This window comes from Triturus cristatus, chromosome 3_2 (genome assembly GCF_964204655.1).
Source record: "Triturus cristatus chromosome 3_2, aTriCri1.1, whole genome shotgun sequence".
In the NCBI taxonomy this organism is placed as follows: domain Eukaryota; kingdom Metazoa; phylum Chordata; class Amphibia; order Caudata; family Salamandridae; genus Triturus; species Triturus cristatus.
Genome location: NC_140584.1, coordinates 196,234,633 through 196,261,683, shown reverse-complemented (window position 1 = coordinate 196,261,683; position 27,051 = coordinate 196,234,633). Strand labels below are relative to the sequence as shown.

The 27,051-nt window shown below is 44.3% G+C and overlaps 1 protein-coding gene across 1 annotated transcript in view; it reads right to left on the bottom strand.

Annotated features, from left to right (window-relative positions):
* Positions 1-27,051, bottom strand: part of ESYT3 (extended synaptotagmin 3) — a 235,185-nt gene that overhangs the window by 63,420 nt on the left and 144,714 nt on the right. The window contains exons 9-12 of the mRNA XM_085647487.1: positions 18,226-18,402; positions 10,011-10,093; positions 8,380-8,428; positions 2,968-3,057 (exon numbers count right to left, since the gene is read on the bottom strand). Coding sequence (XP_085503613.1) covers positions 2,968-3,057; positions 8,380-8,428; positions 10,011-10,093; positions 18,226-18,402 — 399 coding nt within the window. The remainder of the gene's footprint in view (positions 1-2,967; positions 3,058-8,379; positions 8,429-10,010; positions 10,094-18,225; positions 18,403-27,051) is intronic.

Below are 27,051 nucleotides of genomic sequence, written 5' to 3'. Positions count from 1 at the left end.
TTATTAATTATTCCCAGGACACTCTAAAATACATAACCCATATCTAAGCATGACCATGCCACGTAATTTATGTGTGCAAGATCGTCACTGTATGCAAATCAGTTATGACCGTTATCGAAAAAAGAAGAGCAGGGCGACAAGCATCTTTCGCCAACTTTACAAGAGAGACACGACCTACCATTCCGGAAGCACCAAGGGGTTTTTGCATTTCATTCACTCTGTCTGCTGCTGATATAAAAACATTGAATGCATTGCTTTTTGCTGTCAAATGTTAAAGCCATTCCAACTTTCATCAGAACTGCCATTTGATATATTTTTTAATCGCATCTTGTGAATCAAACCACAGGGGTTTCATGCTGCAATGTAAGTATAGTAAACGGTGCCTTTGTCTGCCTGTAAGCAATGCCCTGTATGTGGTATAAAATGGCGGATGCCTAACAGAGGCCCAATGACCCATAATGAGCCATTAACCTCTAGGGGGGAACTGAAGTCAAGTCGCTGGATATTTAAATATTTGGTGAAAATCAGTAATGTAGGCAGTTGTGCTGTGAAGCCTGACCTAAATATGTATACTTGCGATTGAAATTTACTGTCGAAAACAGCCAAGCCAGACACGTACTGGCGCAATGCAGAATCCTGCAAACTGCCAAAGGAGGAATCATTTGTATACTGTTGTTTGGCTTTAAGCAGTCACCGCACCAGGGAAAAGAATTTTTGGACGAGTAAGGCTGAGGAGACAGTATTTGCATTTTCAGGCAGCAGCCACCACAGGGTGAAGACAGCAACAATAAACACAAACAGCAGGCGGCGAGGCAGCAGTTTAACAAATGTCTGACACTGGCATCGATGTCTGAGCTTGAGCTGTGCCAGAGGCCGCTGATGTAGATGTGTACAAAGAGACACTGTCAAAAGGAGGGTGTTTGGGTGTGCAGCAGAGCTGCACGCTTTCTGTTTACTGACCATGTCCATGTTTTAATCTTGCCACCACCACTGCTGGTAGAGTCTGGATACCTTGCTAATGTCATCCTTGACCAAAGAGGAGACTATCGAGCTACATTCTTTCTACCCTGATGGGCCCATCTTTGGTTGACCCATCAACGGAAGAGGTTTTGACTCACCACAGGCGTGTGTGGATTGGTGCTGGTCGTACGTCCTCCTGCAGTGCATCAACAAGTCATGAGCAACTGGGAAAAAGGCATCATCATAAAAGGTGACTTATTTTATTTAAAGCAGGACCTTATTTAGTTTTAGCTCCAGTTTTGTAGAAACTAAATTTCCAAACTTTCCTCCTTAAACAACTCAAAATTTGGGTTAAGTAAAAACATTTGGTGAATTGGGTGTATTTCGCCTATTTTCTCAATCTTTCTGGGAGACGAAACTGGGCTAGAACAACTGTCCAAAGTCGATGTGCAGACAAGCCGAAGACAATTAGATTTCCGGTATTACATCTGCTTCTCCCTGGCCAACAAAACGTAGCCTAGAAAGAACTAAACCATAAACGTAGCCTAGGAAGAACTAAACCTATGACCGTAAACCTTTGGCAGGTTATTCGCTGCTGAGCGCCTTTTTTATCCATGCCAGGTAGATGTGGATCACTGAAGTTTAGCAGATTTGCACCGCAATCCACTAACACTTGGGACCCTCCCCCACCCCCAAAAAAAGCTCCCCAACAACACTGAATATACCAGAAAGATGCCATTCTCTGCTTTCTGTTAAAAATGCTAGAAGCGCGGTGCACTCAGTCTACTAAGCTCTACTCCTGCTACATACGACATATAATGTTGCACGCTGATCACGAACATAAAATATAAGCTCATTGACCCTACCACCGACCAGGCCAAGCTCAAGGTCATGGGAATGGACTATACTTGGTGAGGGTGCCTTATTTCTGCTATTTAGGCATCCATTTTAATTCTTCTCCAGGTTGGACAAGCCATCTGGATAACCGGTGCCGTGAGAAGGCCTTGGTATTTCAAACTACGGAAACATCATGTTAGAAAGATGCTGCTCACAATCTAAAATACATATAAAAGTCAAATCTGTGGTGACTGACTTGTGAAGCCACTTTGATCCCTTTCTAGACAGGAAGAATATAATTGATTTCTTCAAATCCAGTGGTGGGTCCGCAGTAGGTTTTATGTGTTTATAGCACCTCAAGGACACAGTGGATTGCACGACTGACTAGATTAACTCAACTCCCATAGTAACGAGTGTGTAAATTATACAAACATGTTCTGCTACTATCAATATACTAATTCCACTAGATATTATTTATTCACGATCCTGTATTCCCTGGTTAATATAAAGCAATTCAGGGTGGTATAATACTTGAGGATTGTTTCTGGCTCATTTGATTTTAAGTCACGGGAGTAACAGACCAAGCCAATTTTTCTTCAGGTTTTACAAAATGGTGAGGAAGGTGTGTAGGGTGGGAACTGGTGTGTGCAGGCTGGATGGTGAGGTAGGTGCGATACGAACGGTGATTGGCAGTGGTTGCAGGTGGTGCACATGGCACTCATTTTGGGGACGGGGATTTTTTTACTTTTTATTTTTTAATCAGAATGACTAAAGCAAGGGAGGCAAAGGCACATATGGAGGAATGGAGGAAGAAGATAAGTAGAAAAAGATATAATGATAAAAGTAGGAGCAAAAGAAGTACAGCTAGGCACAGATACGGAGAGAAAGGAGGAGGAAGAGACTTACAGGAAGACAAGGACAAGGGGAGAAAGGAAGAGGAAGAGACGTGAAGAAAGACAGAGACAAATTGAGAAGAAAAATATGAAAAAAGACCCTCAAGAGTGACATAAAAGGCACTGAGGTGGAATCAAGACAAAACAGAGTTTGTATTTGACAACTCTGGCAGCGGGTATGGGTAAGTAGTAGAAAATGGATGAGATAAGCAACAAATGTCATTTGGGAGACGGGTGGTGCGACCAGGAGAAACACTGAGAAGGTAGCATTGCTCACCTCACATAGCTTATCTGGGTTTGCGAGTAACGACTGCCACTCCAGCTTCAGATGTACCTGGCCGCTTTCAATGTCACTTAACGGGAACCACTGCGTAACGTAAAGGGAGAAAAACAAAAATCTCTGTGAACTGTATGGATCCAGCAAAGACAAGCAGAAATAAAGGGAAAGTATGGCAGTAAGACGCACATTATTTACCTCTTTGTCAATGTTTTGCATTTTATTTAATCAGTTTATAAAAAGGCGAGACCCAAGAGAGAACAAAAAGGGAGAAATTGGGAGCAAGAAGAATGAACAGGAATAGGAGTGACGAGCAAGGAAATGAAAATAAGGCGGCTAGAAGTATATTAACTGATCTACAAATAATGAAATATCTTGGGCCGTATTATTCACTTTCCCTTTTTGAGCCACAGCGCACCTTAAAACAAGTGCGCCGGCTGCCTTACAGGGAAAGTGGGCCCTATTACATTGAATGCACTGACCCCAGGGCAGCCACAAACTCGTGCTGCCCTTGGGGTAGCTACAGCATTCAAGTGAAAAACAAAGTGGTTTTGAGGCACCCACTCTGTTTCACTGTGCAGGCAGCAACCCGCATGCACTTTTACGAGAGAACCCCCCCTTGCATGCAGGTGCGGTGAGTGACTGCACCTTCCTGCAAGCGAATGTCAATGGGGTCCATTGGACCCCATTTCCCACCTCCAGAGGGCTGCCATCAGGGGGTGCACTGTCAGTGCACCACCTTTTAGGTGGTGCACTGTCAGTGCGCCTCCAGACAGCTTCTTTGTCTCTGTGCCCGTGTTTATAATACGGCGCGGCCGCAGAGGCAAAGGGGCTTCTTTATATGCATGAGGCTATGCCCCTATGTAAATGAGAGGGGACTGCCCTCTGGCGATAGCGCGGACGCTATATGTCCGCCAGAGCTATCCTTATTACAGAAGGGGTGCCACAAGCGCCTGCGGCCCAGTCTGTAATACCAAAGTGCCTGGTGTCGTGCTGAGCAGTCGCCAACGCCCGTTGCCCGCCACCCCCCCCCCCCACCCCCCAGGCACTTCTGTAATACGGCCCCTGGAGAGCAAATATGAATGCAAACTCTGACTTTGCAACTGCTGATGGCAATGGTTACAGTATTCATCACCAAATTATCAGACTGCATTATTTATTCTATTTTTTCATCATTAAAGCACATGCAAGACGGTTGCCGAACCACCTCTTAAGTACATTCACCACACTGCTTTCTCAACAAGGTGTAAGCGGTTGGGAGCTAGAAAAGCACTAGTTTCTTATGCTTTTGAGGATAAACAAACTGCTTATATTTCCATAATCTGCATTTATCCTCTAAGTTTACCCTTAGGTGACATGAGTGTATTGAAGAAGAGTTGGAAACATTCTAACAGTGCAGTATATTGTAGTCACCTTCCTGGCCCAACCAGAATGACTCCTCCTTTAGAAGCATTGAGCTGCAATCAACTTCTTTTCATCTTGTCTTTAACAGAAGCCAGACAGGTAAAGAGAGTCAGGGAATCACTGCTTCTGCCTCTAGCTCATTGTACATTTTAGTGTCAGTAGCATACAACGTACAATTGTACTTACCCACACCAGAGTAATGGCCCTGGGAGATTTCAACCTATGGACCAATTGGAGTCTGGACCTTGGGTACAATAATTTGCTACAGTCATGCGAGAATTTAAATCTAACGCAGCAGGTTTTAGAACCTACTCATAAGGGGGGCCATGTGTTGGACCTGATCTTTGCAGAAAAAGAATCTGTCAAAGTGGAAAACATTGTCCCGGTGGGCTGGTCGGATCACTATCTGGTACAATTCCGGGTGGCGATCCCTATATCGAGGCGAGTTGATGTAGCAAGGGGAAGAAGCTTCCTAGGCAGGGACTGGACGAGCCTCTTGAAGAGGGCTGACTTATCCCCGATATTTAAGGTCAATGGGCTTCTGGACCCCCTGAAATCGGTGGAAAAGAACTATGCGTCCTTCTGCGGACATAACATCGAAACTCTTGATCAGATTGCCCCGGTTAAGAAAATTAGGAAGTTGGGGAGACCCTCTGCCCCATGGTACAATGAAACATTGAGGACTATAAAAAAGGAATGTAAACTGGCAGAGCGACAATGGAGGAAGGCATACGCAGAGATAGACAAAGCCCTCTGGAAGGAGAAATTTGCCAACTATAAAAAGGAAATTGTGAATGCTAAGGCAGACTACTATGCTGAAACCATCCTGAAGGCGCCCAATAGCACTAGGGGTATTTTTTAAATCATGAAGGACATTGCTAGTCCCGAATGCACTAATAACAGCATCCCACCTAGTCAAGAGCTATGTAATAGCCGAGGCACATTTTTCGAAGACAAAATAAGAAAAATCATAGAAGGCCTGGAAATTGACAATGCGGTCATATCTGGCGAGATAGAGGGACAACAGTCAACGAGTAAACAAAAGAGTTGGGAATGGGGGGCTGAGCCGGATGATCAGGCAGTCTACCTTGATCATTCTGAGCTCCCCTCTGAGGAGGAGTTTAGTAAGATAGCCTCAGGAGTTTCTTCGGGCTCTCCTCTGGACCTCCTCCAGACCTCCTCCCTCCCAAAACTTGGAAGGCGCTGGGAGGCGAATTACTTCCAATACTCCGACAGCTGTGGAATCAATCAATGAGCAGTGGACAGGTCCCGGTGAGCTGGAAACAAGGAATAATTACACCTCTGCTGTAAAAACCCACACTTGATCCAGCATGCCCAACGAATTACAGACCTATATCCCTCCTCCCCTACCCAGTAAAGATCATAGAACGTGTGGTTAGTAGGGCACTCGCCCAGTTCTTGGAGTGTAACAAGCTTAAGGATGTGCAGTTTGGGTTCCGCCCAGGTCATGGGACAGACAGCGCTCTGGTGACCGGTTTGGAATACCTTCGAATGCGAGCAGACAGGGGACAATCAGCTATATTGATCTTACTGGACCTGTCTGCCGCATTCGATACGGTCAACCACACAGTTCTCATGGCCAGGCTGAAAACAGTAGGGGTGGGAGGTGTAGCACTGGAGTGGTTTTGATCGTATCTGACAACTAGACGACAGGCGGTGGCCGTCCCCCCCTTATCGTTCGGGGTTTGCTGAGATTAGGCATGGGGTCCCCCAGGGCTCAGCAATCAGCCCATACTGTGTAATACCCATGAGCCCCCGATTGCGATTATTAAATCATATGGGGTCAGCTTGGTAAACTACGCTGACGATACACAGCTCATTGTATCATTGGAGGGAGACCAAGCGGTTTCACTGGAAAAATGTCATGCCTGTATGCTAGAAACGGTGCGCTGGATTAAAAACAACTCCTTACAGTTTAATTGCGAAAAAACTGAGATACTCTGCTGTGCAGCAGTCAAAGTCCCTTGTTCTCTCCCTTCAGGATTCTGGCCCATTCCCACAGAGACACCCTTGCTACCCGTCACGACGGTACGCAGTCTCCGTGTCAGTTTTAATGATAAGCTGAACCTGGAAACCCAAGTCAACAAAATAGTGGGAAGCAGCTTTTCGCTCATTAGGGTTTTCCGAAAGATTCTTCCGCTACTCCCATATCAGGTACGAGCACATGTAGTAAGGAGCGTCATTCTGAGTCGATTGGACTATGGTAATGCGCTACTGCTAGAAACCCCTAGATACCGATTGGGAGACTCCAGAGAGTCCAGACGGTGGCGGCTAAACTGGCCCTATCTAGACCACGACGGTGATCCACATCCCTGGCGCTGGCGGAGCTGCACTGGCTTCCGGTATTCCAGAGGATACAATTTAAATCGCTGTGCATTGTCTTCAAGGCTCTGCAATGGTATCGGTCCCATCCCATGCAATCTAAGTTCAACTGGTATAAGCCCACCCGCAGCCTTCAGTCCTCCTCGACTAATCTGGTGAATATACCCAAGATTAAGAAAGTTAAATCTGGCGGAAGAGCCTTTAGCTATGCGGCAGCACGCCTTTGGAATAGTCTGCCAGTTGAGCTAAAACAGATGCAGGATCTGATGAAGTTCAGGGGAAAAATTAAAACTTGGCTTTTCCCTAAAGTACAGGCTTGGCCTAGCAACCAGCTAGCCCGGAGGTATGGTGGTAGAGTATTTGTACCGCAGCACCAGGATGCCCGTAGGGTTACAGCGCGCTTTATAAGTCTGAAATACAATACAATAGTGGTCCAACTCCAGCATGATTTCAAGGAGAGGGGACCAGGTAAGTGTTGAAAAGAATATTACAAAGAGTGGATAATTTTGAGAATACTGCAGGCCCACTTGTTTAGTGTGTGGCAATCTCCTATTTAGACTTTAAAATGGGATAGTTTGATACATATCGAATATCTGTCGAAAGAAGGTTTACATCAGAAATTAAGGTATTCTACCCTTCAATAAAGTTGCAACATGTGCATAACTCCTACTTAAGAATTAGGACACGTTAGTACTGTTATTAAGTAATATAGAGAGACAAATGCATATTAATTATGTATGTTTTTCCAATAAAGAAAGAACAGAAAGAGGTACGCTATTTTGAATCTGCTGCATCTAGGAGTGGTAGGAAATAGGACCAGGTGTTCAGGAGTTCCCAGAGGGTGCTTGTTCTCCTGGCCTACACCTTGGAATGGTGTTCATAATGGTTTGGTTCCATATCCGTTCAAGTGGTCTGCATCAGGTGAAAAAGTATGTAATAAGTATTCCTGCATGAATACATCAAGGTTCTCACGGTTTGGTCAAAAAAGATGTTGAAATTTATCTAGAAATCATTAGAGGCGCTGAGCCACATATTTGAAGAACAGTAGTTATAAATGGCTAAGCAGATTTACTTCACAATTTTTTTTGTTAGGATTTCTGAAACAGTTACAAAAGCTTATTTGGGATAGATTCCTAGAAATTAATCTGTTTTCCCCCACTGTTAGAAGGGTAGTAATCTTATGATGGGTCTGTATTTTTACTGCCATAGTGCCTCTCAGCAGCATTTAGATCAGTACAGACTTTAGTTCTTCCTGAAACCTCTGAACCTAAAAAGTTGTTTTGTGGAGAATGTTTTCACGCCCACAACTTCCGTAAGTCCTTACGTCCTGGGGTGGAATTTGTACATAAAGGACATACGGAGGGGACTCTGTAGTGTATTTTGCAATTTGGTCTTTGAACAGTGCATATTTTAAGAAATAAAGTCAAATGAGAAGATTTGGTGTTTTCAAAAGAATCAATAACTCATGGAGGGATGAGGCTAAAAGAACATCAACCGCACGAGTCTTTGCTGATGCGACAGACAAGCAAGGATAATAAGCAGAATAAATATTAGACATCGTCAGAATTAGAATTTGTTGAGTGTGTGTACGGAACACAATATTTGAGGACAACACTCTAAAGGCCACTGATGTCAACACTTAAAAAACAAGAGCTGCAATTATACCTCGTCCACAACTCGATCTGTCCTCACGCCTGAAAGACATATGACAAGGCTGCAAAATAAAGAAAACAGACCGTCACAACTCTACAATATGATTTTATTTATGGTATTAAAAGAACACCACAACAACACATTACATAAGTAAAGGTAGGTGAAGTGGCAGTTCTTATTTCACTGAAAGGCACCCCCAAAAGTCTGTGGTACCGTCTGGCCCGTGTGAATGTGCGCTTGCTGGGGTGGAAAGAGCTAAACGTGAGATTTACAGTGTTACAGAATGCAGGGAAAAGTTCAGAAATATGTATTTGGCAATAAAACCCAATTGTACGTGAAACGTGAGTAGTAATCTTGGAAATAAGTGGAAAACATCCTGAAATTAACATTTGCCATCAATGCCATGCTTTTGCCTGCATCTGTCAATCTACAGGATTCAACATATTTTTTCTGATGTTATGAACCCTATGTCAATTATCTATACGAGATCGATACCAAAAAGGATATCTATATGGAAATTTACATCATATCTCTACCAAAACTAATAAATACATTTCTTCAGCGAACCTGGGGTGTTTCTCGCTCTCACAGAAATGCCTCTTCAGCTTGTTAGCTTGGAGCCTTTGTTTACAGTGATTCACAACACAGGCTGACTCAGTTACGAGACAAACTGGAATTACATTGCTGGGCATTCAGAAGGAAGTCAATATTCCAGTTTGAAAAACTTGTTGTGACGAGTTGGGAATGTCAGTCTCAGTTGCTGGTTCGAATATTTCACTATTCTATTTCCTCTTAACAGTTTCACCAAGCTATGTAACATTCTTAAAACATGTAAAACAATGCATAGTTTGGTTTGAGGCTGCAGTGACACGACCATGAGCCAAATAACCAAAGCCTCCTTTTCAAAACTGCTTCCCGTAACACTTCTACATAAAACGAAAAAAAATACCCATTGTGCTGGTAAAAGGTGAATTAAATGTAAAAAATGTGAGCTGCCCAGGAATAACTACTAAGCACTTCAACTGAGCATTTGGAGTTATGTTTTACCACTTCAAATAGATTCATATACACTGAATAAACAAGCAATATGAAGGCCAATGGGTCTCACTTACATTTTGAGTCCTGACTAGAACATTTGAAAAAATTCTGCATGTGAGGCAGAAGGTTACATCAAACAGTCAATAACCTGAGATGAACAAGAAATACTCCTCTGAGCAAAGACAAGCACACACTGTATGTTTTAAAGAACTGGTAACAATAGGTAAATCAGCTGTGCGGTCAAGCCAGACCTAAACAAAAAAGCTCATTCACATAGTCACAAGTTAGTCTGAAATCTGGCATAACATTGGACCTCTTGGCCCTACGTTGGACACGTCTCTTCTAAACGCTTTAAAAGTTCCTGAAACAGTTGTCCATTTCCTCCTTAGTAGCTTTTACGTAGTAGCTTTTACGTTCCTAAATGATCCGTTTTGGGACCATAACCTCTCTCTACAACTCAAACTTTAAAATATTTTTTTTTTGTTCTTAATTTGATGTTTTTCAACAATACCAGAGGATTTGGTTGGTGATAATGCCTAAGAAGGTTTAAATGCCAGGTGAAGCCCAAACTATATTGTGTATGTTTCAGGTCTCTCAGTAATTACCTGCCCAGGAAGTCGTCTTTATCAGGATCCTCGTCATAAAAGTCCATCTCCAGGTCTTGGCCAGGTACCTCGTGAACGACAAACTGTTTCACAAAACATATTGGAATTGAAGATATACAATTAAAGACCGAAACCTATTCACAAATACACACAAACAATACAATCAAGAAAAACATAAGTGCAGAGACTAAAGCTTTTCTTCAGTGCGGCCAGCCAGGACTGCCGAAATACCAAGGTTGCCTAGTCTTTATTCCACCCATGCCTCTTTCTTCTTCCAACCAACAGTTCCTCTCTTTATCTCACTGTTGTAGGTTCTTTCTCCATCAGATTTCTCCCATTGCACGGTTTTCCTACCTATGTCTTTCCTCCTTCTTTCTCCTTTTTCTGCCTTCTTCTATTCCTCTGGGGATAAAAATTCACCCAGTGTAATGCTTAATACACAGCAAGTCATTACGAACTCCTGTGACTGAGGTTAAAGGCACTACTCAATGACTATCTCATACCTCTTTTTACAATTCAGAACTCCCAAAACAAGTCTTTCTAAACCCTCCCTCTGACTCTTCCCCCTCCACCTCCCTTTTACTCATCCCAAGCAGCCTCCTACTGCTATGAGTTCCAAAACAAACAAAAAATTAAAACAAAAAAAATAATAATCTACATCCTTCTCTATCCCTCCACTATCCTTTTCAATCCAAATTACAGACTAACATGTCCACCACTCAAATTACTTTAATATTTCACTATACTAATTCACCACTAATCCTTAATATAAATGCAATTACAATACAATACTTCAAATGTCATGAACAGGTGCAGACTTTTTTTTTTTTTATCATGTTCCACTAGACGATTAGAATTAACTATACATGTCTAAAGTTACTTTTCCATTCAGAATATTGTTGTAGCTTTTACAGATTCAATCCCCTAGCTCCTCCGCACTTTTAGGGATGGCACTTCATTCTGACAGGACAAGCTTGTTGGTCGAGTCCACCCTGTGCGATTTGGAGGGTGCGCATAAAAGGCATCAGCAGTGTGGTGACCCAACGGCAGCGAAGACCACTTCAGGCTGGAGTTAAACAGCTGCTTCGGTTCTGAACCGGCAGCGCCTCGCGCGCACCTGGCTGCACGCGGCTGCCTATTGCATTGACTTTTCAACCGGCCGCCTATAGTTGCTCGGCTGCTCATTGAAGCGAGTGGCGGGACACCGAGTGCTGCTGGCTGTGTAGTGCATCCCTGCACAGGCCTGTTCACAGTCTGTCCCAGCATGCCAATGTGTTGTTTTTTTGCTCCCAATTTAAAAGGAACATTCCACAAGCACTGGACGCTTTTACATAATTTTAACTATTTCGAGGAGGGAAGATTTTTTTTTTTTTTTTATATAACTTTGACATTGAATTTACTCTCTATGTACCAAAATAATTCAATCTCGTGCCGACGGTAGAGCATATATTTATGCTAGAAAGTATTTTTGTTTCAGATTCTGAGGTGATTTTCTGATTGGATCTGCACAACGTTCAAACACTAGATCTCTCCGACATTCTTCATTTTTTTGCAACATGCATGGGCATTACCGTGCTGGACAGATTAACTTTCTGTGAAACTTTCTAGACGTAGGTCTAGGTCTACTTCGAACACTAAATAGAAATAAAAGGTTGCCTTCAAGGGTGCGGAAGCTGCCCAAAAATAATGTTTTTGAGTTTTTATAGTGTCTGCAGGGTGCAATGCACCAACGTTATTAACAATTCTTTTGAACATTAAAATTTGCAGGTGGGTTTAAAATCATTGCACCATTTGCAGTTGGCTAAAATGAAGTGAATGGCAGGCCGGAGGTTTTCTCAAATGATATTACTACAAGTAACACACCATATGAGCATTATTGTTTTAAAGAGGCTTTAAATAAGGGTAATAAAGAAAAAGGTACGTCTGCGCTGCAGCTGTGACGTGAATGGCATTCTCAGATATTCATTGTGGGCTGGCTAGTTCTGCCTTAGGTTTTCATTTTACCTTTTGGGTGCTTTGTCACGGAGGCAGAAAATTACTTCTCAAGTTCGAACAAGCACTGGCCCAGTCAATAGATCTGCTTTTCGAAGTGGCATATGAACAAAGCAATTTAAAAAAAAAAAACGGAGCTGGACGGATTTGTATGGAGGCCGAAATGAACAAGCTGGAAGGAAGAGGCACACAGAACGCAGCAGTGACCAAATATATAAAGGGCACAAAGTAAGAAAGTAAGAAAACACCGTAAGAAAGCAGTTCGAAAACAGATGAATTCCCATGGAGTACCAAAAAAAAGAAAAAATGTTATTCTTGGAATGTAAGCACTGGACAGATACAAGTCATCCAATGAAAAAGATTGGCAAATAAACTGTGCAGGACTGGAGGGACAAGCACATGAAGGCAGAAAGGCACTGAATAAGAAACAAGCAGATGAGACAGAAAAGAAAGCTAACCAATCATGAGGAATGGGCGGACCCGAAGCGTTGGGATTGTACACAATAGGTATTTCGACAACAGATAGTTTAAAACTCTGTAGCCTAGAAATGAAAGCCAAAGGGAAAGCAATCACCAAGAAAGATGAAAAAGTCATGTGCACAAATGCAATGTGGTATTCCTCCCGTGAACTGTGTTGCCAGGTTGGAGGTAATGTCACTCGGCACTACGCCTCAGTTCTTAACTCCTATCCCAGCATTATTTTGGGGACTGCAATTAAAATACCACAAATAAAAAGCAGAAACCTGATCACATTTGATGATGTGAAAGCAAGGTGCTCATCACCATAACCGATGGGTGAGGAGTGCTTCACACCCACTTTGCTTGATTTTCAAGACTCGCTTTAAATCTCACCAAGCTTAAAAATGAATGCAGTGTTATGTTGTTCCTCTAGGGAGTTCCCTGTGAAGTAAGACTGGCGTGCTTTCACTCCAAAATAGTGGCCAAGAGGATGTGCATGATCTAGAACAACGCCATTCTACTAGAAATGATTGCTAGCTAGGAGTATACCGGCACAGTCAACATAATGCTGGAGACTCGCCAAACAATCAGTTTTGATATCACATGGTCAACAAAGATCAATGCACTCAATCAGTAAAAGGAAACAATTCACAGGGCGTTTACTAGTTCAAACATGTCCGGGACCCACTCTCAAGTATTACGGCAAGGAGTGCGACTCCCGTCTCTGGATCCTGTAGTTCGGCTTACTCTAGCTTATGTACAAATGCATACTAAACATAGAGCAGCCTTCAGAAAAGGACCTATTCCTCAGGTAAGGGGAGTTAAACAGATAGTTGTCCGCTAAAGGGCGAATCACACTTCGCAGATCCCGTACAAGAAATGTCTGAAGTTAAAACCACAACCTACGAGGCAGTCCAAAGCACTACAATGATGACTGCAGTGGAAAGTAATCAAAAAGATGCACAGGCTAAAAGCAGCCTTTCTGCACTGCAGTAGCCTGTGTGAAAAACATGGTCGACCCTTCACATTCATAGAAAACCATTTCAGAGAAACCATTTAAGGTAAACTTTTTTTTATCTGAATTTTGAAGAGGAATTACTTTTATCATTTCGAAGAAACTCATTCGTGTAATGCCTTTAACTAAATTGCCTTTTTCATCCTTTTTAAATGCCATTTATCTTGATGATGATTAACTCTTGCTTCCTGTTTTTAATGCTATTTTGGAAGTTGCCCCAACCCCCTTCCCTCTTTTCACTGCTTTTAACCCCATTACTTCTCCATCCTAAGTCCTCCCCCAGTTTATTGGGCTGGAGAACCCATCATAATTCCCCTCTTCACTTAGTTTTTCAAAACTAATTTATTTTCCTCCTCCCACATGCATCTCCTTTTTAGGTCTCGACTGCGTTGTCTGCGCACATGCGCAGTCTCGCTGGCGAGATTTAACGTTTTGGGTATTTTTCTGTAAAGGGCTTTAAGCGCCGCCCCTCTTTTCCATTGGCTGGCGTCACAGTTTATGCTAAACGGTGGCCAGCCATTGGAAAAGAGCTCTTCGTGACGTTTACATTTGGCTTTTTCTGCCGTCACACTTGGACGGCCTCGCCTGCTTTCCTTCTGAAGTAAAAGGTTTCTTATCTTTATGGGGCCAAACACATGGCCCCATAAAGATAAGAAACCTTTTACTTCAGAAGGAAAGCAGGCGAGGCCGTCCAAGTGGGACGGCAGAAAAAGAGAAAAGTCGACGTCAACCGCGGCTGCCTGGCGAGCGCTTACAGACTTGTTACCACTGACATTCTTAGCACACTTTGACCAATATCAGAAAAAAATGCATTTGGGTAACAAAGTCATTTAAAATAGCATACAATGCATCTGGTATCTTTTGTTTTGATGGGTAGGAAGATATACTTTCTTATACTGAGTGTCATCCGCATGGTAATGAGCAGTCAGCCATATGTTAACATTTGACAATGGTCAGGTGTGTGTATAGTGTGGTACACAAGATCAGTACCCCCGATGCTGGAATTTCGGTCTTTCAGTGTGTGCTGCATATTTAGAATTTGCACTTAACATGTGTACTGAGTCGTTGCCTCATTCAAACGTGCCCCGAGTGCTGCTTTTTATCATTCTATAGAACTGTGCACGTGAGTTTTACTGCATTGGGTGATATCAGTCAGCCTGTGCTGGCCATGAGGAGAAACTGCAGCCACTTATTATAACATCGGAGGACGCGTCGGTGTTGCTAAGCTTGTTAAACTTTAACATTTTCCCTTCAACTTTCTTCCGCTGCCAGCATGTTCCTGCCAAGGTTGGATTTTTAAGGGCGTGCGACGACGGGACTTTAAAGGAGATAAAAGGTGGGGCCCACGTGACTCGATGATTTCAACTCAGTCGGGGTTGGTCTGCCTACTGGCACCGTTCCGTTGCCCCCCTAGCCTCACTGAGCTATTCTAGTCAGACGGCTCACCTGGGGAGAGGCGGCGTCACCCCAATCAGTAAGGAGGAAGACAGCGATCCATCAAAGGGAGTTCACAGCACCCCCAGACCACCCCTGTCCCGACCCCCTAGCTTGCTTAAAATAGCCTTACCGAGGAGACTTGAAACAATGAGACAGCTCAGAGAGTAACACAAGACCGATAAGAAGCGTCTGAAAGAGGAGGTTAGTCCAGCGATGGCTAATTGCTCATTTATTGAGGTGAACAAAAGGCGGTGTATTACCCTGATCCTCTCTGGCCCATCCCTCATCTCGAACCGACCAATGCACGGTCTGAATACAAGGAGACCTGGTTTGTCGGTCGAAGTAGAACAAAGTAATAACAACAATTAAGTCAGGATAAAGGCTGAAGCAATCTCCTTCAAGTGGTTGGTTGAAGGTTGTAATTGTCCTGCTCATTAGGATCAATTATTTTGACTGTGTGAGCATTATGGGGACATTGTTACACTGCACACATTAAAATCCCAAAGACATGTCAAAACCTACACCAAAAAGCACACAAGTAAGATCATGAATATTATTTGTTTGAGGAATTTGAATTTATTTATTTTTCCCCCATCTTTATCACTGTTAAAAGTTGCTACTCTAATGTGTATCTGTACCTTATCTAATAAATCAGTGTTGATTTTGTTAGGTATTTCTTAGGTTTTTTTACCTTGGCAATCTGGCCCAACATTTTGAAGGACACCGTTATCCAGTTTGAAGATAATATAAATGATGCCTGGTGGGTTTTATGTGCTACATTCAATTTATGCCTACCTTTAATCTGGATTAATGGACACTGCTTTAGTAGTGGGGTTTTTTGGGTGGTGCTAGTCATATTCTGTACAGCAGTCTATCCGTGATAACTAATTCCATATTCTATTTTAACATGTGTAAGAGGTCACCTTTACCATGGAGGGGTTAGAATTGGTAATTGTGGAATTCAAAAATAGTGATTTGCCAAACGTCACTGCAGGATAAGAGGTGGTTCTAGGATTTTTAGAACCCTGGGCAGAATGGGAATGTGAAAGGCCTCTCTAATTTGCATAAAACCTGTCACATTCAGTGCTGTTTGCATCTCTATAGATGACCCTGCTTCTGAAGCTGCCTTATGCAGACTCTTCCTGAGCTGCATCTCCCCCATTTGAGCCACCAATAAGCACCTCTGCTACAGCTTATAAAGGGCAGAAGGTGTGAGGTTTGCTTGTAGGCTGAGAAGGTTAAAACTGCTGGGGAACTAAACTAGAAGACAATGGGCATCCCAGTCAGGGGCGTAACACAGGCTCCTGCAGCCTCTGTGGTGCGCCCTCCCCACCCGAGCTGCAGGGGCCCCCTCAGCCCAGTACTCGGGTCTGAGAACTCTGAATTGAATCCGGAGGGGGGCCCCTCCATGTCCCTTGCAGGGGGGCCCTCTCAACTTTACTTACACCACTGATCCCAGTGTCTCTGTATGGGCAGCAGGGTACGAGACCTGATTGTAGGAGAATGTGCCTCCTTCAAATGGGACAATAGAAGGGGCCATGCTCCCTGGCACTCGCCTTGCTTCACCTTAGCATCGAGGCGCAGGGGAGAAGGCCCCCTTCTGCCAAGGAATGAGGAACAAGTGATGCGAGATAATTCTATATTTTAGAAAGCAAATCTGGGGCAATGAGTCATTTTCAAGAGTATATATAGTTTTCCACTGTAACAGTCTACCTTTCAACTTAATGGACTGGATTAACGAGTCATCATTAGGAGGAAAAGCAAGGTGCAAGCATTCCTCAAGATGCTTTTTTAGGTTGAGCCTGAGCAGCGCATGCGCTGCTCGGCGTGGCAAGCTGTATTGAGGTAGTCATTTGAAGCTCTGCCCACTCTCCGCCCATATTTTTCATTAGCTTGTGTCATTGTCCACTGTAAACAGTGGCTGGTCATTGGTCAAAAGGCTTAATAGTCTCTCCTTAGTACTGCCTTCTTTCATTTTGTAACCTTCCATGGAGACATCCCCCGTTACATGTCTTGTTACTTGTTGGGCTTTAATTACAGCCTCTGAGCACTATTTTCTCAAATAGCTGTGTCCTGCCTACTGTTGCAGGAAAGACACGCTCTCACCTAACGCTTTAAAAAATAAAAAAATGATAGCACACATTTGCAATGCAATTGGTCTTGCATTTGCGAGAGTTGAAGCTATTGGCATTTTAATTGACAATGCCTACTATTTATCGGTTTTAAAAATAGCACATAAATAAAAGGCATTGCCATTTACAATGCCAATAGCTCAAACTCTTGTAAATGCGAGACCTATTGCATTGCAATTGCTTGTTCCAATTGTTTTGTAGGTTGACCTTTCCATACGCTCATTCCTCTTTTTAACCATTTTCCCTACTCTGCCTCCCTCTACCTTTGTCTGGTGTCTCTTTTTTTCTGCTCTTTATTATTAAAACTAAGTTCCCTAACTTACACTACTCGAAGTATCTAAGCACTTTATTCCCGAGGGAAATCGATCTCTCTATTTGAAAATCAGATTTAGAAATCTACCAGAACTGGCCTACACTAACATAATAGTCAAACAGCACAGCCAGTTCTGACTTCAGTAAATGTAAGTTGGGAGGTCGAGAGAGAGAGTATTGCACTTTACTTTGCTATGTTCACATACACTAGAGGACGAAATCTGGGTGTCTAATTCTACTTTTTATATTGTTTTGTACTTGAATAATGTTATGTTTTACCTTGGCATCATTTACATTGTTTTTGTGGCTCTACAGCTGAAACAAATAAATACATTGATTGAACTTCTTCCAAGTAAAAATGTTTTAAACTGTTCTTGGCGGTGTATTTTATTATTTTCAGCAAGACGCTGTTTCTATTAATTGTTTACTCAACATATTTTGAATACTTGAGCGCTCAGAAATTAGTTTGGATTATTTTGTTTTTAATAAACAAACTAAAGCAAGTATGATTTTCTCGACAATTTTTTGCCTGATGGTTCTATATCTAGTGAGTAAAAGTCTGCACTGATAAATTACACTGAGATGTTGTAGGAAGAGCTTTCACGTTCAGGATAGTGCTGCATTAAAAGTGGTGGAAGCAACTCGGCCCTTCCTTAGACCCTCCACAAATGCAAACATATGCTCCGCGTGGTAAAAAATGAAGAGTGCCCATGACACGTCAGGGACTTGAGAGACGTCAGAACCCAAACTAAATGGATCAAATGAGATCCTCTTCAATTTAAACATGCATTTATTTTATTACAGAAATGTCCTTTCTATTATGCCCACAGTTAACATGTTGCGCAATGCAGGTGCAGGCTAGTCGTACCTCAAATCTTTCGTTCCATACAGGGTTTAGATTTTCCTTGATTGTTTTGCTTCTGTACTTCTGGTTTCCAACTCTTGCGACAGCATAGGGATCTGACTTTCCCTTAATGATTCCCCTCAGGTAAGTGTCCTTGGGGACCAGTTTTTCAGCTGCGATGAGATGGACTTTCAACACCCCCTGCAATAGAAAGAGCCCATGACACAAAAGTTCATAGATCACTGTAACGTGAAGCAATTTTCTTATCATTGTGGAGTAGACATGCAGTAAGACAACTAACCTAATATGCAGGGCGATGAAGAGAACTGGCAACTACATTCAACAAAAAGGCAATTACAAAATAGCATGAAAATCCCCTTAACCATGAATGCATTATAAAAAAGAAAAATATGTAAACCATCACGGCATAAAAGATAAGATACCTGGTGGTGGGATCGTTAGATGGGAATGTGCATCTTGTAGCACATTTGGACATGGACATCATTTAGGAGTCGTGAGGGACGCCTGGCACTGCCTGTACAACATTTGGCCTCAGAGCTGGCAAAATCAGTGCCTGGAAAACAGTGGCAGCTCGCCCATATGGATGTAGGTTCGGGTTCGCATTTGCTTGTCTACTGTCACTTTTTATTACACTAATTGTGAATAATATTGCATTATTCACTGCAAGTTTAATAAAGATTGGTTTACAATTAGCTGGAGTATGAACCTCCCAGGCAGAGAAGGGAAGTAAAAAATGCTTTTAAATGAATGTTGTGTTCGTGCTTGCGGTGAGAATGTGTTTTTGTGAAAGTGAGTGTGTGTCTTGTAAGCATGCTGTGGGTGAGTGAAAGTAAAGGTCAAAAGGCTTGTGATGTCACTTCCGTTACCAGTGGCGGCTGACAACTTTAAAATAGGGTGAGGCGCAATGCCCGAAAAAGTCACCATATTTGCTGCACTTCATGGTACGGATAATCATGGCAAGACGACGGACTCTCGGCGGCAATGGAGGATCCTAGTGAGGGCAGCAGGAAAGGGAAGGTTTTCCCTACTTCTGCAGCGAGAATACAAACCAATCCTGGAGCTGCATAGAAGCTCCAGGATTGGTTAGAGTAGGCTAGCCCAGGGCTCATTTTGAGGCTGGGAGCCCGCTGCAGCAATCTTTTCGCTGTTTTATAGCATTGGGATTGGAGGCTTTGAAGTGCTAATGACAGACTGGCCGGCTGTAGACAGCCAACCAATCTGTCCTGCGCAATGGCAGGGCTGCAGTAATAGTGAAATTGTAGGAATCACTCAGCCCCGCCCCCTGCCCTCGCACGAATATATACCATGTTATTATAATTTGTCACAGGCCTGCGCGAGCCTGGGACAAATAATAATAAATGGTATTTATTACCATTTTAATAACGTGCCTTTACCGGCTGCACCCATCTTTAGTCTTCTTCCAGAACTGAATGTCGAACACTTCGTTCGTTGAATCCTCCAAACTGAGGACCTCAAAGTATTATGTCCTGTTTGCCAAGATAGGGTGGAAAGTTGGTTGTGCAACTACCCGAGTGAAAGACTGGGCAATGCTTTATGTTTATTTCCTTCCTGTGTTGTAGTATCACCTAGTAAAATTACCTGGTGTCGTGCTCTAGGTCAAAATTATTAACGGTAGGTCAGTTCCAATCCTCAGAGGAAGACAGAGCAACTCCAAGAACTGGAGGTATGTACAGGCAACCCCTGACATTTTTTGGGATGTGAGAAATATTTTTATGGCTACTCCTTTTTTGCTCCCCCATTGTTTATTTGGTTCGCACTCACCACAGCCTCTTCACCATTCCAATCACTGGGTGCTCTGCACAGAAAGTGCCACTGCGGCAAGGCAGATGTGTTTAATAAAGCATTTATGAGGCAATAGTTCTACTCTGGTCAATCGGATAGTCTACCTGGGCCTTCATATTGAATTTACAGCTGCCTATAACTTTACCAGTGTCACTATCAAGAGAACTAACCATTTATGGTTCATGTGCAGGGCAACCATGAGATTTCTTCTAAAACCTTTGGAATGTGGAGGAGAGGTGCATCACATCGACCATTCCACAAATAAGGCAACGAAAGGCTCAAATTGTTCTTGAAATGCGAAAAGCTTGAAGTAATTTTACACTGCTTTTCGTTTAATTTGTGGCCATGTTTTCGTTGAGGTGATTAGCGTTACTGCAGGACCGCCATTCCACAAGTTATGATCAATAAAGTGCCTTTTAAATCCCATACACACAAGATCAATGAGAGGCGGCAGCAAGCTCAGACTGCTTACATAGAGTAACAGGGAGAAGTAACATTATCTTTCTAGGCTGCAAAGTAATGAACCAATAACATTTGTTAACATTACTTGGTCCTTGCTTAGGTTACACAAGAGTACTTGTCATTACATTTGACTTTTCCTTTACAGTGACCACAAAATATGGCAAAGACAAGTAATTTCTATGGCTCAGCGTATGAATAACAAGCATTTGCAATGCAATAGGTCTCGCATTTGCGAGAGTTTGAGCTATCGGCATTGTAAATGATAATGCGTTTTATTTATGTGTTCAGAAAACTTGCAAGCAATGCGTAAACATGCACTTTGTACTTATAGTCCTTGCTCACGAGAAGTAAGGCTGTCAGTAAAAGAGGCGCCGTTACTGCTAACCTTGCTTCTTATAAGCAATGGCTATAAGTACAAAGTGAGTATTTACACACCACTTGCAGGTTTTCAAAACAAATAAAAGGCATTGTCATTTACAATGCCAATTGCTCAAACTCTCACAAATCCACTGTTCTATGCGTTCAGTCTATCAATCAATCAGATTTGTAGAGAACTTCTGCCCCTCCCCCCCCCACCCCCCCCAAGGGTATCCTGGCACTGTGTGAGCGGCAGAGAGCATTTATGACTACATATTGAGTGCCTAAACTCACCAGTAAGTGACAAGGCATTCATTAATAAGCCAGGCCTATCTATGCATTTGCAGGTAATGACCGTACTCCGCCCATTTCTCTGCACATGACTGGCTTGCACCCTGCCTGCTCTCCAGTTATAAATAGTGTCCCCTGTACGATTGCTTTATTTGTTGTTCCCTGCTATAATGAGCTGATTCTCGATTCTATTCTCGTGCTGTTTGTGCTGTTGTGTTTTCGATGGTGGCTTGCGTTTGGTTCCAATGAATGATGTCACTGTGATGTTTTGTTTGCTAGTTGGAATTAAACTATTTTTGAGGAGTGTGGCCAGGTTCTTTTTTTATTTGTCTTTGCATTGCGGACTTTGGGTTGTTACATAAGAGTTGCTTTAGCCCTTTAAAATATCCAGTCATTCGAATCTCAACTCAGTTTACAAATAAACTATCTGTAGACAGGTTATTGTGTTTGTTTTTATCCACCGCATGTTCCGTGAATATTAGCTTCTGATATTGCACACTCAGGACATTGTCAGCTTCTGTTCTCCCTAAGCACATTTCTGTCTTATACCCTGTCCTGTGTGTCCAGGATGCATATCAGCACAAGACACTCCATTTTTTGTCCAGGTTACGAGTATTTGATATCGTCCCAATGTGCACTTTCAACATTTGTGTGTATTTGGCTCTCTGTGTGAACTGAGAATGTTGGTGCCGGACACATTTGTGTACACCGTGAATATAGAACCTAAGACATCTCTCAGACTCGATCTTCCAGGGCAGAGTTATGATGGAAGCTTCCCTCGAAAACAAAAATAGCCCCTTCCCAGGCTTTACAAAGCGCCTGTTTTTGTGCTCATTAGTGCACCTCAGTGATGTCTTTGGGACACAGAAGGCAGTAGGTAGAGCCATCATCGGCGTCCAGTTACAAGATCGGATGAACTAATGTTGCCGATCAAAAGAAAACAAGTGGGGGGTTGGGGAGTGGAGGGTAACTAAAAGCCAAATGAAGCGCGCGCGATGGGAGCATGTGAATGCGCGAGGAGCCGCAATGCGGGCGCGCACATGTACTGGAAGGTAAATCCAGCATGCGGTGGAAGCGTGTGAGGAGACTCCATGCGCGCGCACATCGCCTGTACGTGCACGCACATGGTTGGTCTCCCTTCGCGCACCAAACTGACAACAATAGAGTGTCGCCAAGGCAAAGCAGCGCATGCGCTGCGTTCGCTAGGCGAGTCCTAAAAACCAGAAGAACGCTATATTTGCACTCTCATGTACATTCTGTTCTCCACAGAGTCTACAAGATACAATCACCCGCTATTTCCTGGGCGGCTTATCAATGACCAGTGTTCAAATCAAACTAGCTTAAAAAAGTCTGTTTTAAAACAAAACATTCAGTAAAGGCTGCTTCGAGTGTGTCTGAATGTGTGCGTGTTTGCAAGAGACAGAACTAGAACGAAAGTTCTTCCTTATTATGGTATACAAAGTTATACCAACATGGTCATGCGGTTAACCATGTAATCGGAAAATAAAGAGCCTTAATGGGCCAAAGAACACAGGGCTTAATTAACCTTATAGATAATTACGTCTGTGCCATAGGTGCAAACAAATCTCAACTGAACAAAAAATGGCAAAATTTTTTATCTAAAAACACCATGGCAGCAATAACTTTTTAAATTTTTTTTATTTAAAGCACATAAGATCTAAAACTTTAAATACAGAATAGGCCCCGGTTTGGCATGTTCTGTAAAACTCTGCTTCCCTCTAACAGAGACTCTATTTTTGCGAAAAGGTAGGACAAAAGAGTCTCATTTCCTGTATTTGAAAATCTCTACACTGGGGGTACCTCGGTCCTGTAAAGGTTTGGATTGTGGACAGACCAACAAAGTCGATATTGTATTATAGAGACAGAAGTGCATTATGTGCAGAGCTGTGGTACAAGCAATGCACATGTGGTCAAATGCCCTTTTCAGCGCTCCTAAGCTCCCAGCGTGGCGCAGACAGCACACAGGCATAAAGAGGTGCAAAACAGAATATCTGTTGACAACCTCAGCCATCATCACAAAATGTTACTCAACACACACAAAAATACTGAAACGAGGTTTCAGGGTACAGTTGAAATTTTGACACCGGGGTAAGATATCATCTCAAGTAGATGGCATCTTTCACTGAATGAATTGGTGACACTAGCATCACAGAATTACAGTGAAAAGTCAATTTAATGAGTCAGATTGTCTTACTGCTGTTTCTCAGACTAAATAAAAGCAACAGATTGGACATCTACAAAAACATACCACTGAGCGATGGTAAACAGGCTACGCTGGGGATTCTCAAGCATACACATACTTTTTAAAGGATCCTCCTCACTTAGCCTGGATCAGATACTAAACATAAAAACCACCGAAAGACAGGAGACGGAAGAGAGGTGAATGTAAAGGGGGGGCCGCTCGGCCCTCCCGCCCTCATGGCGGTGCGGCGCCCCCCCTCTCCCGGCCTCTCGGTGATGGGGGTGCGTCGCGGGTCGATGACGCACGCGGCGCGCCCCCACCTCCGATAGGCTGATGCCTCCCCCGTGACCCGGAGGCAGCTTTTCAGCTTCCGGGGCAGGTCGGTCGGGGGGGCGGGCCAGCTGGGCCGGCGACCCCTGGTGCAGCTGCACTTTAAAAGCTGCGGGGAGCGAGCTGGGCGCCCTCTTGCCCCTGGCTCGCTCCCCGCATCTCCCGTTGCCCCACGCTCGGGGCGCGCTAATTTTCTTTTTAATTTCTCTGCAGGTTCTGGCGATCATGGATGCCGGTCGAGGCTCGTGAAACGAGCGAGGGAGAGCAGAGGCTGCATTGAGATCATCGTTCCCTCGGGAGGTTTTTTGGATCTTTCTCGCCGGATTATCCTCACGGAGCGCCGCCATCAGCGACGACATAGCGTGCGGAGCGGAGATCTCGGCAGCGTGTGTCCCTGCCAGCAGGTGTCGTGGGTGTGACCGGGAGAGCGTCGAGTGCTTTCAAGCTTTCAAGTAAGGTGTGGAGGGGTAGCTGGTGCGGCGAGATAGGCTGCAGGGAGATCGACGGCCCGCTTGCTTCAGGGTTCTGTTTGGTTCACGCGTAGGGCAAGGTTGATTTTCCCTGGTGGGGGGCGAAGCAGGATACAGCAGGGCAGCCACTGGAGGGGGGGCCAAATAGAAAATGCTCGATTTTCAGATTGTTTGAAGCCGGTTTTCATTGCTCATTGGATTTGCCCAGGGTGGGAGCGAAGCAGGACTCAGCAGGGCAGCTATTGGAGGGGAGACCAAATAGAAAGGGCTTGTGTTAAACAGTGTAAATCCGGTTTTTGAAGTTAATTTAATGAGATTGGTGTGAATTGTGGGTCGGGATAAGGGTTTCTGGTTGCTGCAAGTTTATTCCAGGCACTGGGATTGATTCCACAAAGTGTTTTCCAGGCTATTATTTGTTTTCTCGTAGGAAGCTTGACTCTGGTGCTTCTTTCCGGTGGCAGACAACAGATCACGGGCGCAGAGCACAGCTGAGGACACACGGGTCATCGGTGGTAAGGGGAGTGAGGCGGGCCTGCACTTCATTGCTTCTGGGGGGACCGCAGGGCTTGAGACCTTCCTACGAGGGGTTGGCGCTCGCCCACACGCTAAGACTAGCTTGGTGTGTTTGCGGTCACAGTTGCATGGTGCTTACGGCCATCTTCACATCCTCCATCTGAAAGAAGGTACAATTGCCTGTGTTTGGCTAGGTTTAGATTGCATTGCGTATTGTGGAATATGCCGGGGGCACGAGTTAATAAGAGTGCCCGCACGGAGCAAATGATGCAGGCTATGATGCGCAGGATGACTGCGATTGATAGGCGCTTGGGTAAGGTGGATGAGTTAGGTAGGAGTGTGGCAGAAATTAATAAGAGGTTGGACGGGCTTCCGGGTCCACAAGGCAGGCCAAGAAGGATAGTCAACCCACCACAGCCTAGAGGGGATTTTGTCACCCCCCCTAAGAGGGGCAAGTCCAAGAAAACTGGAAGCAAAACGCGCAAGAATGCAGAGGGGGAGGGAATGCTAGGGGGGGTGCCTAAGGATGCTCGCGTAGTGCCCCCAATGGCACCGGCGGGGCCAGCTCCTCTTACGCCAGCATTGCCGGTTGCCCCACTCGGGGGTATTGTCCCTGCCATCCCCGTGAACCTTGCCCCCGTCGGGGTCCCAACCCCCCCGAGTAATGTTGTCCCGGTGGAATTGGCAGCCCAGATAGCCGCCGTTTTGCCCTGGTTACAGTTAGGGGGGGTGTTGCCATCCTCTCAAGATCATTCAGCAGAAGCCTTGAAACTGGTTGAGATGATTAAGTTGGCCAGGGCGGGGGAAGGGGCACCATTGGCACCAATTACTCCCCTAACAGGTTTCGCCAGCGAGCAGACGGCAAAGAAGGATGGTGCTACGTCGCAAGGCATTGACAATGGTAAGGAGGTGGCTTTGCCATTACTGAAGGATGGTGCTATGCCCTCAAGGAAGGAGAATTTGGGGCAGCATGTGTCTCAGGCGGTGAAGGAGATGATCTGGGCGGGCAAATATATCAACATATTCTTTCTGCTGCACGATAATAGGGAACTTGAATATGCTAAGTCACAAAAGGAATGGATGTTGCCCAGTGAATGGAGAACAGAGTTGGTTAAGTTCAGAGTCGAGGAGACATTTGTAAACTGGATGAGGGCCTTTTCCGTGTTCAGTGCCATTACAGCTGAAAGGTCGCCCAATTTACAAGCTGAGATGGCCTGCTACCAGAGCAGGATTGCCATGTGGAGCGAGACACAAGTGGGGAATGGGTGGAAGGAATATGACATTTCATTCAGGAAAGCTAAAGAATTCAATCCCTCTTTAGCATGGGATGTGGTGGATTCCCTGTCATGGTACAATCAGATATCTGGGGGGGCAACAGCGATGGGGGCAACTGGTGCACAGAAAATATACCTGGCCAAGCCGCAACAGCCCTTTCGACATGCGCAAGGAAGTGAGGTACCAGGAAGGGGTAAGGGTTGGGGGGACAAAAAGGACGTATGTTGGGATTTCAACAAACGGTCCTGCACTAGGGCAGCAGGCACATGTAAGTTCAAACACGCCTGTTCCTTGTGTGGGCACCCCTCACACCCCGAGACCTCCTGCAGATTTAAGGGTGGCAACCAGGGCGCCAGGGGGAGAAGGAAACCGGAATAGACAGGAAGAGGGTTTAGTATCACACACTCCCATTGATGTCATGGCAATGATTCCCTGGCTGAACAGATACCCAGATCACGCAGCGGCTAGATTACTTCAGGAGGGATTTTATTGGGGTTTCAGGATACCGGCAGGAGGGTACACAGGTAAAACAGAATGCAGGAATCAACTGTCTGTAAAGCATAATCCCGGGGTAGTGGCTGCAAAAATTGAAAAAGAATTACGCCTGGGTAGGATAGCAGGACCATTTGATGAGGTGCCAGTGCCCAACTTTGTTTGTTCCCCACTTGGTGATGTCCCTAAAAAAGAGAAAGGCGAATATAGACTCATTCATAATCTCTCAGCCCCAAGGGGGGCATCCTTGAATGATGCCATAGATGAGAATGTCTGCAGTGTAAAATATGCCTCTTTTGACCAAGCAGTGGTGTTGCTTAGGGGCCTGGGTTCAGGGGCATTGATGGCCAAGTCTGACATAGAGTCTGCATTTCGTCTTCTCCCTGTACATCAGGGGGATCACCACCTTTTGGGGTTCAAGTTTGATGGGAAGTATTACATGGACAAATGCATGCCCATGGTTGTTCGATCTCGTGTGCCTATTTTGAGACATTCAGTACCTTCTTGGAATGGGTAATGAGGCAGGCAACCGGGCATCAGCAGGTCATGCACTACCTGGATGACTTTCTTTCTTGGCGCGGCTGGGTCTCAGGAGTGTGCGCGGGCATTGCAGGAATTTTGCGGGCTCATGCG